The 12,142-nt window shown below is 39.9% G+C and overlaps 1 protein-coding gene across 3 annotated transcripts in view; it reads right to left on the bottom strand.

The window, feature by feature from the left end:
• Positions 1-4,780: 4,780 nt before the first annotated feature.
• Positions 4,781-12,142, bottom strand: part of klhl5 (kelch-like family member 5) — a 53,145-nt gene continuing 45,783 nt past the window's right edge. For all 3 annotated transcript variants that reach the window (XM_087177154.1, XM_087177155.1, XM_023418555.2), the window contains 7 exons: positions 11,841-12,065; positions 11,055-11,130; positions 10,418-10,504; positions 8,873-8,947; positions 8,370-8,507; positions 7,656-7,827; positions 4,781-5,255 (listed from right to left, as the gene is read on the bottom strand). In XM_087177154.1, coding sequence (XP_087033280.1) covers positions 5,199-5,255; positions 7,656-7,827; positions 8,370-8,507; positions 8,873-8,947; positions 10,418-10,504; positions 11,055-11,130; positions 11,841-12,065 — 830 coding nt within the window. In that variant the 3' untranslated portion in view covers positions 4,781-5,198. The remainder of the gene's footprint in view (positions 5,256-7,655; positions 7,828-8,369; positions 8,508-8,872; positions 8,948-10,417; positions 10,505-11,054; positions 11,131-11,840; positions 12,066-12,142) is intronic.

The raw sequence follows: 12,142 nt of genomic DNA, 5'->3' as shown, positions 1-12,142 counted from the left end.
TAAAATGCCATATTGTTGACAAACAGCAATCCAGACATAGATTTTCTTAAGTAGGTACCAGCACTGTGCATGCTGGTTCACTGTCACCCTCTTAAAAACAGATATGTTATTAGGAACATGTGTGTTGGTATCTGCTGTGAAAATTACTCCCTCACAGTCAACAGTCACTGTCAGAACATCATGTAGATTTAACATTTACAAGGACGGAATCCTTCCATTGAATTATAAACAGTTTGTGAAGCTGAAACAACAGATGTTTGAAAGTCTCTCTTTAGAAAAGCTGTTCAAAAACAGCATACACTATAAAGTGAGCCTGGAGGTATTGCACCGTGTACATAATGTCTGAGTGTGCAAGCAGCTGTGTTTGTTGTGGAGCTATGTTGCTTTATGCACACAGTATAACAGCCCAAGCACTGATTTGAGCTCTGCATCTGGTCCCACTGCTCATGACTGGAGTCTGTACAGTAAACAACTGCAATAAAACTGAGGAAGCATGTCGTTATAGTCCAGACATTTATTAGATGTTTTATGGAGTCCAACACAGAAAATGATGGCTATTTTCTATTGTCAAGGCAACTTCATGTGCATTGTTTTTCAGCTCAGTTTATATATGAATCCCTTCTGGTGCATCGGTGCAGGTGCTGCTTGTTAACATCCTCAGGCTGCAGAACTGAGACTCTAGATAAATGTTGTAACTGTAGAAAATCCCAGCGGCCGTTCCTCATGGCCAGCGGTGATACAGACTGGAAAACTCAGTTACTAGTATATCAGTTCCACATATAGATATCATGGTGCTGTTTCTTATTTGTAGGTAAAGACAATAAAACAAAAGAGATTGGACTCCTGACTTCTCTGGTGTTACTCAGCAAGCGGAAGCAGTAGCAGGATGTCACCTGTTTGAGATTGGGATTTGATGGCTGTGGGAGACAGGAGTTGTTCATTAAACCTAGTTTACACACGCAAAAGCTATATGTCATTGTCTTTTACAAGGCCGCAAGGGACAGCTTATGCAAAACACGCAGCATTGCACACAGTACAAACTCTAAAATCCTCACACCTATTAAACAGAATTTGTACTCGCTTGTAAAATAAAGCATCTCTGGTCTTTGGGTTACTAGCTGCCAAAAACCTTGCTTTGCAAATCATAACCAGTCTGCTTTCAAATCCAGAATAAAATCCTTCTTTATAGTTTCACAATATTATTCTATGCTTCTATCATTAATTACTATTAATTACTATTACTATAACTGTTACTATCTATCATTAATTATACTAATTACACTGATCACAGACACAGCTTCTTGTGGCTAATGTTTACAACACACACGTTTATTTTACAGCTGAAGGTGTTGAATGAAAAATGTGAACTTGGCGATATAGCTGACAATACTACTACTACTACTACTAATAATAATGATAAAAGTAGAATCTGACAGTTTTCACACTGTACAGCCAAAATGATTATAATCCATATCATATCCATCCAAAGGAGACCTTCTGTGTTATTGAAGTTTTCCTAAAAGCTGTTATTTTACAATCACCAGAATTTATATCAGTAAATTCAAATGTGCTTATTTGCGTTTCCCACAGTTTAGGCTGACACAGTCACACAAAGTAGTGCTTTTTTCATGACAATTCTTTGTTCTATGTTATGTTACACGTTACTTGTTTTCAGATCTGAAAACAAAGCGTTAGCACAATGTTACTAATCATCTAAACGAATGACAAGGCTTAAATGGCAGCCATTTCGCAGAGATAAGGACATAAGGTAAAACAAACAAACAAACAAGGTCACACAAACAGCATCACTGTAAATATCGTTGTGCTTCCACCACAGATCCAGTTGGCGGCAGCCTTGTACAATCCTTGACTTTCTTTTCCACTGTCACAGTTTTCCCAACATCTGCCCTGTCCCATCTTATTTTTTCCGTTGTCCTACAAGCAATCAGTGATGCTCTTTTAAAAAAACGCAAACAGCATTTTCAGCCTTTGTGACTCAACAGTGAACAGGCTGTTCATCTGAAATAAATCAAGGTCAGCTGCTCCTTCTCTTCCGTTTTTTCATTATTGACGAAAGGCTGGGGAAAACACAGCACAGGGTGACACAGCACCTTCTGTTCTATTCTATTGATGGGAGGATGACAGGTTATTTTTCCTGTACAAACCTGGGACCTCGGATGAAATGCCAGCTGTGTGACACAGATATTCCGCACTGTGCTCCGGCATGCCTTAGCAGAATACACCCTGCTGACTCAGACCTCATTAAGATGCACTGAAGGGAGCAGCTGTATGATTTCCAAGCAAAATGGTAAAATTAGAGCAGAGAGAGGAAAAAAAAAAACTGATGAAAAATGAATGTTGTGAAATGTTTTTGCCAGTGAGACAATAAAGCCCAAGTGAGTAGAGCAGCTGAATGTTTTTGCAGTGGCACATTTTAAAATGAAGTAGGCTACTACGCTCCTCAATAACAAAAAAGAAATGAAATCAGTCTAATACAGTAATCTTGTATTCCTGCAGTGAATTCTGGAAAGTCTATGATTTACTGTATGTACACACATTTTCCTGCCCCTGTAAACTGTGCTGAGGTCAAACCTCGTGTGCCAAAGGAAATTAGCTTCGGATGTTGTCTTCTCCTTGATTTTTATTTACAAAAAAATCCACAGGAAAATATTTCTGTATCGTAGGAATTTTGAAGGAATGTTGAAGGTGTTACAAATAGTCCTGATGGACATTTTCAGAACAGACAGTCACATGTGCAGGGAATCTTTATACTGACCTCTGCTAAGGAGGTTATGTTTTCACCCGAGTGTGTGCAGGATTATGTTAGCAGTACTGAACTTGGTGGAGGGATGGAGCATTGGCCAAGGAAGAACCATTCAGACTTTCTGCCCTTTCTGAGTTTCCATCTAGTTATATCTGATCCTGTTTAGTCCCAAATTTTATAGGGTATTTTGTAAAGTATGAGTTGGGTAATTCCAGTAGGACTGCCAGCTATTCCTACAGGACAAACAGAAGTAGCTGTTCTGGAGCTCTCGATCATTTCACAATACCTTCTTCAGCAGATGGTGTTTTCCCAGTTGTCATTGAAGTCACTGTAGATATTCAAATTTAATCTGCTGAGGAAGATTGTGATGTGTAAAAAGCTCCTAAACAGCAACTACTTGTTTTGTCAGCTACTATTTTCAATACTTATTATATTCTCAGATGTGTTAATACAACAAAGTGGAATCATGTATTTTCTCTCTCAATGGTGACATACAGACCTCAGAAAGAACAAAATAAAACTCTTGAAAAGACAGTTTCCCTTTATTTCCCCTGAAGCTATAAGGTTGAAAAAAAAAACATATCATCTTATTCTGCACAGAGTGACAGTATCACATATATATTCTGTAACACTGCCTTCCAGTTCTTCATTGAAGCAATATGTTTATACTGTGACATATTGAAACCCAAGGCTCTATGTTTCTTATGACAATCTTATGAAGTCTAGTTTCCCCAGAAATATCCAGCTGCATGTCTGTTTGCAGGTTATTTCTACATTTAGATGTTGAGCATGTGGAGTCAGACAGTCCAGCACTTTCTGTGTGCCTCTTGTTCCTGTCAAGCGTAATGCACTCAGGTGCTGTTAAGGTGGCAAGACAAGGTCGCAGGCATCATTTCTCAGTGCCACCGGGTACTGGTTATGATTTAAAGCTTCCCCCGCAATAAATAACAGAGTGAATCAGTTGGCTACTGGCTGCTGTCCCGGGGTTAAAGTATCTGCAAATTATGAGCATTCCTCTTCCTCACACAGTTTCAGTCGGCAAACACTTCAACCTGCTGCAGTGTCTCTGGCTCAGGCTGCAGCTTTTAACTTAGAGTATCCACACTCAAAAGTAATGAGGATTCATATTAACCTCCAGGCCTAGAAAATGGATTCAGAACAGAAACCTTTGAACTGCAATGGCCATTGCTAGGGCTGCTCTGATGGGGGATGCTGTTAGAGATAAGAGCCACATATAAACATTGAAATTTATACCATAACAGCGTTTATAGTGATTGTGACAAATGTAAGCGGCTTGCAGAGACATCTGCTCCATAAACATGATTTAGCTGTTATTGTTAAAAGTGTCGCCCATTAGTATTTAACACAGGAAAAAACAGAAACGAAAGTTAAATCACATCTTGACTTTAATGTATAAAAGACCAATAACAGCAATTTACAGCAGCATATATTGTACATACATAATTTATACTGTAAAAGAGCAGGTGAAATATTCTGGTACAAAAAGAGGAGATGAGCAGCTGTACCATTTCTCACCAACCCTCATTTTATTACACCTCTTCTTCATCTGAATTCATGGTACAAAAAGAAATACACAGTTACACATGGTATATTTAGTGGCCACTGTATAATATACAGCATAACATACAGATTTTACATTTTTTTATGTACATAATATACTTATATATATATATACCTTGATTTGGAATGTCTTTATTTTTAACCTCTGACTGAAATCAAACTCTCTGACAACATCTACACAGTGGAGGTGACACACTTCTTCTGGTGTGATCTTAAGAAAATTACTCTCTAAATAAACAGCGGGCAGGTCTGAAGGGGAAGAAAATAGAATAATGCAGCACTGCATTAGGCTTGAATAAACATCAGCTCAGCTGTGGGGGATTTCTAGCTTGCCCGTCTCTGCTTTTTAGATGTCATGCCGGCAAATTTGGGAGGCTTTTCAATTTTCTCTGACTCCTGGGGCACTTGGCTTTCAGCTGTGTGGTGAAAGTGTGTGTGTGTATGTGTGTCTACAGGAACAAAATAATAGGTAAGAAAAAAAAATGCTGGGAGACAGCTGTTCTGCCATGCTCAGATAAACACTGCAGATCCCTCTTCATTGTGGGTGTCGGTGGCAGTTCACTTCTGGGGCAGATGTTATCAAGTTGTTCAAATATGAAAACTTCATCAGAAACCAGGACTCAGCCCTGACCCTAACCTTAACATTAAAATTAATCATTGGCAGTCTTCAAAGAGTGTAAAACTTGACTTTGCCGAAGTGTAAAACCTGAAGTGTTGGGTAATCAGCCTCTTTTTTTTTCCTGGTGTAGGCAGATGGATCTCTTGGTAAAAGCCACCATGTCAGTGTGGTAGCAAAGAGGAGGGACCACATCAAATACAGTCCATCAACCATCAACCGTTTGTGTTTTTGTTTTCACAGTCTGACAGCCACCACACATGCTCCTGCCCTGCCCAGACACAGAGGTGCAACCTGAAAGAAAAAAAACCTCTCAGTCAAAGCTGGAAATTAACAGGTAAAACTATAGAAAACTGAATAAAGTAATGTTTCCTCTTGCATTGGAGGATTACATTGGAGTTAGGAAATTTCTACAATGTTTGTGGATGTGATATCTTTTTTAACTTATCAGATACTGCTATGTTGAAATTAGTTTTTTATCTGCTCTCTAAAAACCAGGTTTGACCACATTAAAAACAGTAGTAAAACTCTGAGGATTTATATCCAGGCAGGATTTAGAGAGACTAACCCATGCTTTCATTTCCAGTAGTTTAGATCACTGTAATGGTCTTTTCTCAAATCTCCCCAAAAAACCCACCCAGACCCAGAAAGCTGCAGCGAGAAAACAAACAAATGTCTCTTCACTGTCAGAAAACCGGGTTTAAACTGTAATTTTTGCAGTTTTTAATGAATTATGTGAAGCAGTTTGAATTGTATTTGTGAATTACATGAGCTATACAAATATATGTGCCTTGTCTTGCCTTTGTTCCTCAAATGTTGCCATTTCAGAAATACAATACTATGTGAGGTGTGAGTGACAGGGGCATGTCGATATTCTGACAGCTGGAAGATACTGTAGTTTTTGTTCTGCTAATTTGGGCCAATTACCAACACAGTCAGCAGCTGCAGTGACACAGCTTGTAGAGGAAATTAAGGGAACTTGAAGTGGCAAAATGAGGCAATTTGATACCAACATCATTGCAGCCTGAAACTATAAGAGCTAAACCAAATTTTGGAAATCTGATGAATGGGACCTTGAGCTGGTTTTTACCTTGTCTCAAGTGACTCACTGTGGGTTCAGCGTGTGGTTGTATAAAAAAAAGTGTAAACTAATTACAAAATGTGACCTGCACCACACAGACTGGAGGAATCGCAACAACAGAAGAGAATGGTGGAGAAGTTTAGCAAGGTGAACCTGAAGGCAACTGAGGCCTCCTGACGAATTACACCACACATAGCAAAGGTGGGGTTCTGTAGTAGTAGTATGGCAACATTATATTTATATTTTATATATATATTATAGGGAGGGGTGTGGGAGGGCAGCGGTTGCTGAGGTGAGGGATAGAGGGTGGGGTATGCTTTGGAAATCCCTGGTCTATACCAGTGGCTCCTAACCTTTTTGGCTTGTGGACCACTAAAACAAAGTTACATCTAGTTGTGACCCCTCGTCACAGACTGCAAATGTTCATGGGTTGTGAGCAGTTTAACTTCAGAGTAAAAGAGTAATTCTTCCTTCTCAGATTGTTTCATTTGAATTTCTTTTCGAGGCCAAGATAAGTGAAATTATTCAGATATTCACAAGAAAGTGTAGCAGAAATATGCTATTCCTGCTTTGCATCATGTTGTGACCACTCAGACTTATCTTGCCACCTCTTGGAGGCGATTGAGAACCACAAGTCTCTAAGACTTAATGATATGTTTTGTCTTGTCTTCTCTCAAAACAACAACATTGTGCATCCATCCACAGGCACCGATGTGAACCAGAATGTGAGGATTTATAGAGGAGGCACCAAATTATTTTTGTCCTAAGTGAATCACTCGTGTCTTTTGAGGTTGTTTGCCTTGTTTTGTTTCGTATCCGCGGCTTCTACACAGACAGTTCGAGCTGTCAGTCACCTAATTTTAAACATACACTCACCACCAATGTTATGTGTCTTGGAAGTAAAAAAGATTGACAGATTTGTGCTAAAGCAGGCAGAGGGAGTGATGCCACTTGGACAGGATAGACAACACATCTGTTTGTTTGTTTGTTTCAGTTTTTGACAATGAACAAAGGACACATTTAATGGTCTCAACATGTCCCTCACATCTCAGTTTGTCCTCATCCCTCTGTGCAAGTTTGAATGTTCCCTGTATTCTGTATCCGCCCACCTACACCCCTCTTGTTCTCAGCATGGTGCATTTCTGTGAAATGGCAGATTTCCAGCGACTTTGGTTGGAAATCCTCTGAGACTGTGCAGGAGATGGGGTATAAACTGAAGTGTGATAGACTTCAGCCGAATGAGATCGTTCAACTTTGAAATGGTCCCCTCTATCTCCTACTGCTGCAGCCACAAGGACAATATAATATATACATGCAAGGTCAAACTGTGACTGTGTTTATATAACAATTCTATTAGTGTACATCATGATTTTTTGTATTTATTGAATTTAAGTATCAGTGTATATATAAGTGCAAACATCTAAATCTGTCTATATGAGAATAAAGGCTTATTGCACAAACTGCCCAGACTCCATGCTTCTAGATATATAAATAGTGTGTGTGTGTGTGTGTGTGTGTGTGTGTGTTTTATGTGTGTGTGTGTGTGTATGTGTGCTTGCATGTGCATGTGTATGTGTATGTGCCATTGTATTTATTTGTGTGTGAGTGTTTACCTGTGTCCACTCATTTGTCTGAGGGTCGTAAGCTTCCACAGTATTGAGATACACCTGACCGTCATAACCGCCCACAGCATAGAGACGGTCGCCAAGGAGACAAACACCAACAGCATCTCTGCTGATGCTCATGGGGGCTACTGCCGTCCACACATCTGTCTGAGGGTCATACCTGTATACATACACACACACACAAACATTTACATGGGTTCACACACAACACATTAACACATTAAAGCAACATACAGCGTGTTAATCAGTGTGCTTTAGAGGTGCAGGTTGGTGCATTTTTTGGACTTTGGCCAGAGCCAGGCTAGCCGTTTCCAGTCGTAATACTGACAGAGTGGTATTTGGCACGAGAGTGAGTAAGCATATTTAACAAAAACGCTGAACTATTCCTCTGGACTTTGGTGTCCCCAAGTGGTAATATCAAAAATGACAGACAGCAATGTTCGCTGCTAACTCCTACCTACAGGTCGACAATCTAATTACTCCGATTTTATATATAGGAACTTCAAAAACAGAAACAGCCTTTGTCCAAAAGACATATAAACTACAACACAAATCACACAAAAATCTTATACATATCATTACAACACACAGTAAATTGTGCACTGTAAATTTCACATTTCAAACACATATATATGTGATACATCTGTTACACCTCCTTAATCAAACGTTAATAAACACATACATGCATAAATGTTGACTCACCTCTCCACACAGTCACTCAACCGAGATGCCAAGGATGAGGCCGGAGCATCGTGACCTCCGATGGCATACAAGAAGCCGTGCCATGTGGCCACACCCACACCTCCACGTCTTTTAGCCATAGGAGCACAACCACTCCACCTGTAGACAGAGGTTGTGAATCTCAGAACCAACTTTCACACTTTCTCCAACACTGAGGAAAACCTCACAAATGGACCAGCTCAAAATCCTCCAAAATGTGCTTTTTTTTTAAAAGATTATTTTCCAGGCACCAATGAGAACCTCCTCTCAGCTGCTCAAGTGGAGCCCATAATGAGTGCACTCGATAAACAGAAGTTGTTTGAATGTGGTCTATTCTAACGTCCTGAGAGGGTTAGCTGTCTCCTTTGATCTGTGGGTAAATAACCTTAAAAGCACAGAGGCAGTTCACTAGTAAGAACAGCAGACAGGAAATAAAGCAGGAGACGGCAATTAATTCTGGTCAAATGAAGTCCCTTGTCTCTGACCTGTTGGTGTGGGGGTCGAAACACTCCACTGAACGCAGGCAGGATGAGCCATCACGACCTCCTACTGCATACAACCTGAGGAAGACAGAAGATGGTGTTATCTCTATGGACACACATACAAAAAAACACCTGCCACACAAAACACCACACACATTTCTGGACTCCCTTTTCAATTTAGTGACACTTACACAGATGGTAAAAAGGTGTATTGTGTGTGTGTGTGTGTGTGTGTGTGTGTGTGTGTGTGTGTTGCCCAGGATTTTTGGGGGACAAAGTGAGGTGAGAAAAATCAATCAGCCAACACTCTTGGGGCATCACAACCCCAAGCAGTCACTCAGTGTGTGTGTGTGTGTGTGTGTGTGTGTGTGTGTGTGTGTGTGTGTGTGTGTGTGTGTGCGTGTCTGTGTATGTGTGCACACATCCATGGATATGGAGTTGGGAGGGTGAAGAAAAAAAGTACATCAGAACCAGTCGAGCAAGTAATGAGCTCCATCAGGCAAAGCGCCCAGAGAATACACAACACATACATGCACACCCACAAACACACGCAGCCATGCACACTCACGACTGCTGGGCATGGATAACACAAACCAGTTGTTTCTGTATTAATTAGCATCTATAAAGCATTTCTCTGTACTGTCTCTCTGAGGCACAAAAATAATAAAAACAACGGCACAATATTGCGATTTTAATAACTACTGTCGGCTGCAGGAGAATTCTGGGGCAAATGAGGAGATTCAAGCCATGAATGTATCAAATCCCACTATTAATACACTCAGTTAACAGTTTATTAGGTACACTTAGCTAAAGCTAATGTAGTCCTGCAACCTGCCTCATGAAGGTTGTTATTTTCAGTTTTATTGAAATGGTTTTAGAGAGATGTTAATTCAACTGTATGATAATTGAGGAGCCTGCAGTTTGTGGTGCTTTGTTTAGCACCATTATTACATTATTCAGAAAGTTGTTTTTGTTATTTAGCCTATCCTCAATGATATAAATTGGATAGACAAAATAATATAAACACCTGTTAGTGTAATGCAGTACCACAAACTGCAGCCTCCAAGATGACCACAAAGATGAATCAACACCTTTCAATACAGTTTCAACACAAATTGAACAATATAATGTACATGATGGGAGAATTTAATATAGCACTGCTGTACTAGATTGCATTAGTTTTAGCTAGATGCACTGGATTTTGTCTATTGATTTGCTATTTTTATGGCATACAGTGGCAATGTACTATAATGAGACACAAGGTTGCACAGAATCTATATTGGTACAGTAAAAATTATGCTCTGTCTGAATACAGTAATTCTTGTAGAATATACAGTATATGCAACATTAACTGACATTAATTTGGCAATTGCTTTTGTCCAGAGTGGATCACAGTAAATGGATTTAGCATATGAAGAAAAGCAAGACATCATAAAAAAAACTTAGGGTGTTTCGGTGCTTCAGGTAATGCACTAAAAATGTATCTTTAACTTGGATGTAGTGTTGATTCATGAAGCTATACGTATGTGAACTTGTATGCTCACTTACTTGCCATTGAGTACAGCTACTCCCACAGTGCTTCTGGGTGTAGCCATACTTGCAACAAAGCTCCACTGTCGGGCTTGGGGGTCCCACCTAGTAAAAAGAGTAAAACAATTTCTCAATCTTGCTGTGGAGTAGAACAGTTACAATTAGTCTATTGATCCATTAGTAAATCGACAAAAATTAATTTGCAACTATTTTGATAATTGATTAATTGTTTTGGGTAATTCTTTGAGAAAAAAAGCCAAATTTATCTGGATCCATGTGAATATTAGTTGGTTTCCTTAGTTTTCTGCAACTGTAAACTGAATATCTTGGATCTTTTGTCTTTTGGTCGGACAAAACAAGACACGTTTAAGACGTCACCTTAAACTCTGGAAAACTATTTTCTGACATGATACAAAAAAAACAGATTAATTGGGAAAGCCATTGACACATTTATCAATAATGAAAATAATCATTAGTTAAAGCCCTGTTATGGAGCATGGGTAACCTGAACCTCTACAGATTTTCAAATAAATGATAAAATACAGTATCCACTGGGGTTAAGAGATTGCATTTTCGCAGCTGCACCATTTAGCAGCAACATTTCCTTCTCAAAACGGTGTCTCCTTTTCTCCAGCTGTGGGAAATATCCTCTCACCTTTCCACTGTGCTGAGGTAGCTCCAGCCATCATGTCCTCCTACCGCGTACATGGGTCCCTCTAGGACAGCTACACCTGCAATACACAAACACATGTACATGATTAACTCATGGCAGCTTACCAAAACAATATCAGCTCGGACACGTATAGGATAAGGGGTGTGAGTTTTTATTGTGTGTGCAGCCACACCCAGGGCATTAAGCATGCGGAGTTAGCAGCATGTTGACACTTCCATACTCAAGGGATTTATATGCCAGAACATCTGTGCTGCCAGATGTGTGTTTGAATCCCTGCCTCCTTTCACACACATGCACACATTTATAAAAAACAATGAAGCACCAGCACAGCACGCTTCGTCAAATGTTGTCATTGGAATAGTCGGCTTCACAATGAGAGGGGAGACAGTCCTTAATACAAGATACACAGGTTAAATCCACTCTGATGAAGTGTCCTTGAGCATGACATTGAATCACTTATTATCTGCTGGTGAGGTGCTGTTCTGTTGCTGAAAATAACCTCTGAATTAATTGTGAAAAAATATATTTTCTAGCAGGGATGAATAAAATATCACAAAAAATCAAGTAACTGTGTATTTGTCTCTAAAATTGTACTTACATAATGCCATGCTCAAAATTCAAATACCTTAATCAATCCTCTTACAAATTTCTTCCCTATTACCAGCCAGAACTGATACTAAAACTAATTTAATAAATTTGGGGCTGACCTTTCCAAGACAATTTCACATTGTATGTAAATCACATTTGTGCTCTAACCAAGGTGCTCACCTAAGCCATGCCTGTGTGTGGACATGGGAGGCATGACGCTCCAGGTTTTGCTGTGCGGGTTGTAACACTCCACAGTGTTGAGGGTCTTGAGTCCGTCTCGGCCCCCCACCACATAGAGACGGCCGTCAAGGACAGCTACACCAAACTGAAGTCTCCGTCCACTCATGGTGGCTACCTGCCGCCACGTGTCCCGCCGCAGACAGTACTGCTCAATACTGGTAGCACCTGGAAAACACATGAACATGTAAAGTGAAGGGGGATTATGCTGCTCTCTAATTTAGAGGTTTGATTCAACTGTACGG

This window comes from Seriola lalandi, unplaced genomic scaffold (genome assembly GCF_002814215.2).
Source record: "Seriola lalandi dorsalis isolate HSWRI2012SDOR001 ecotype SW California unplaced genomic scaffold, Sedor1 jcf7180002054582, whole genome shotgun sequence".
Taxonomy (NCBI): Eukaryota; Metazoa; Chordata; class Actinopteri; order Carangiformes; family Carangidae; genus Seriola; species Seriola lalandi.
The sequence above is the reverse complement of the archived record's forward strand: the minus strand, read 5'-3'. Positions and strand labels throughout refer to the sequence as shown.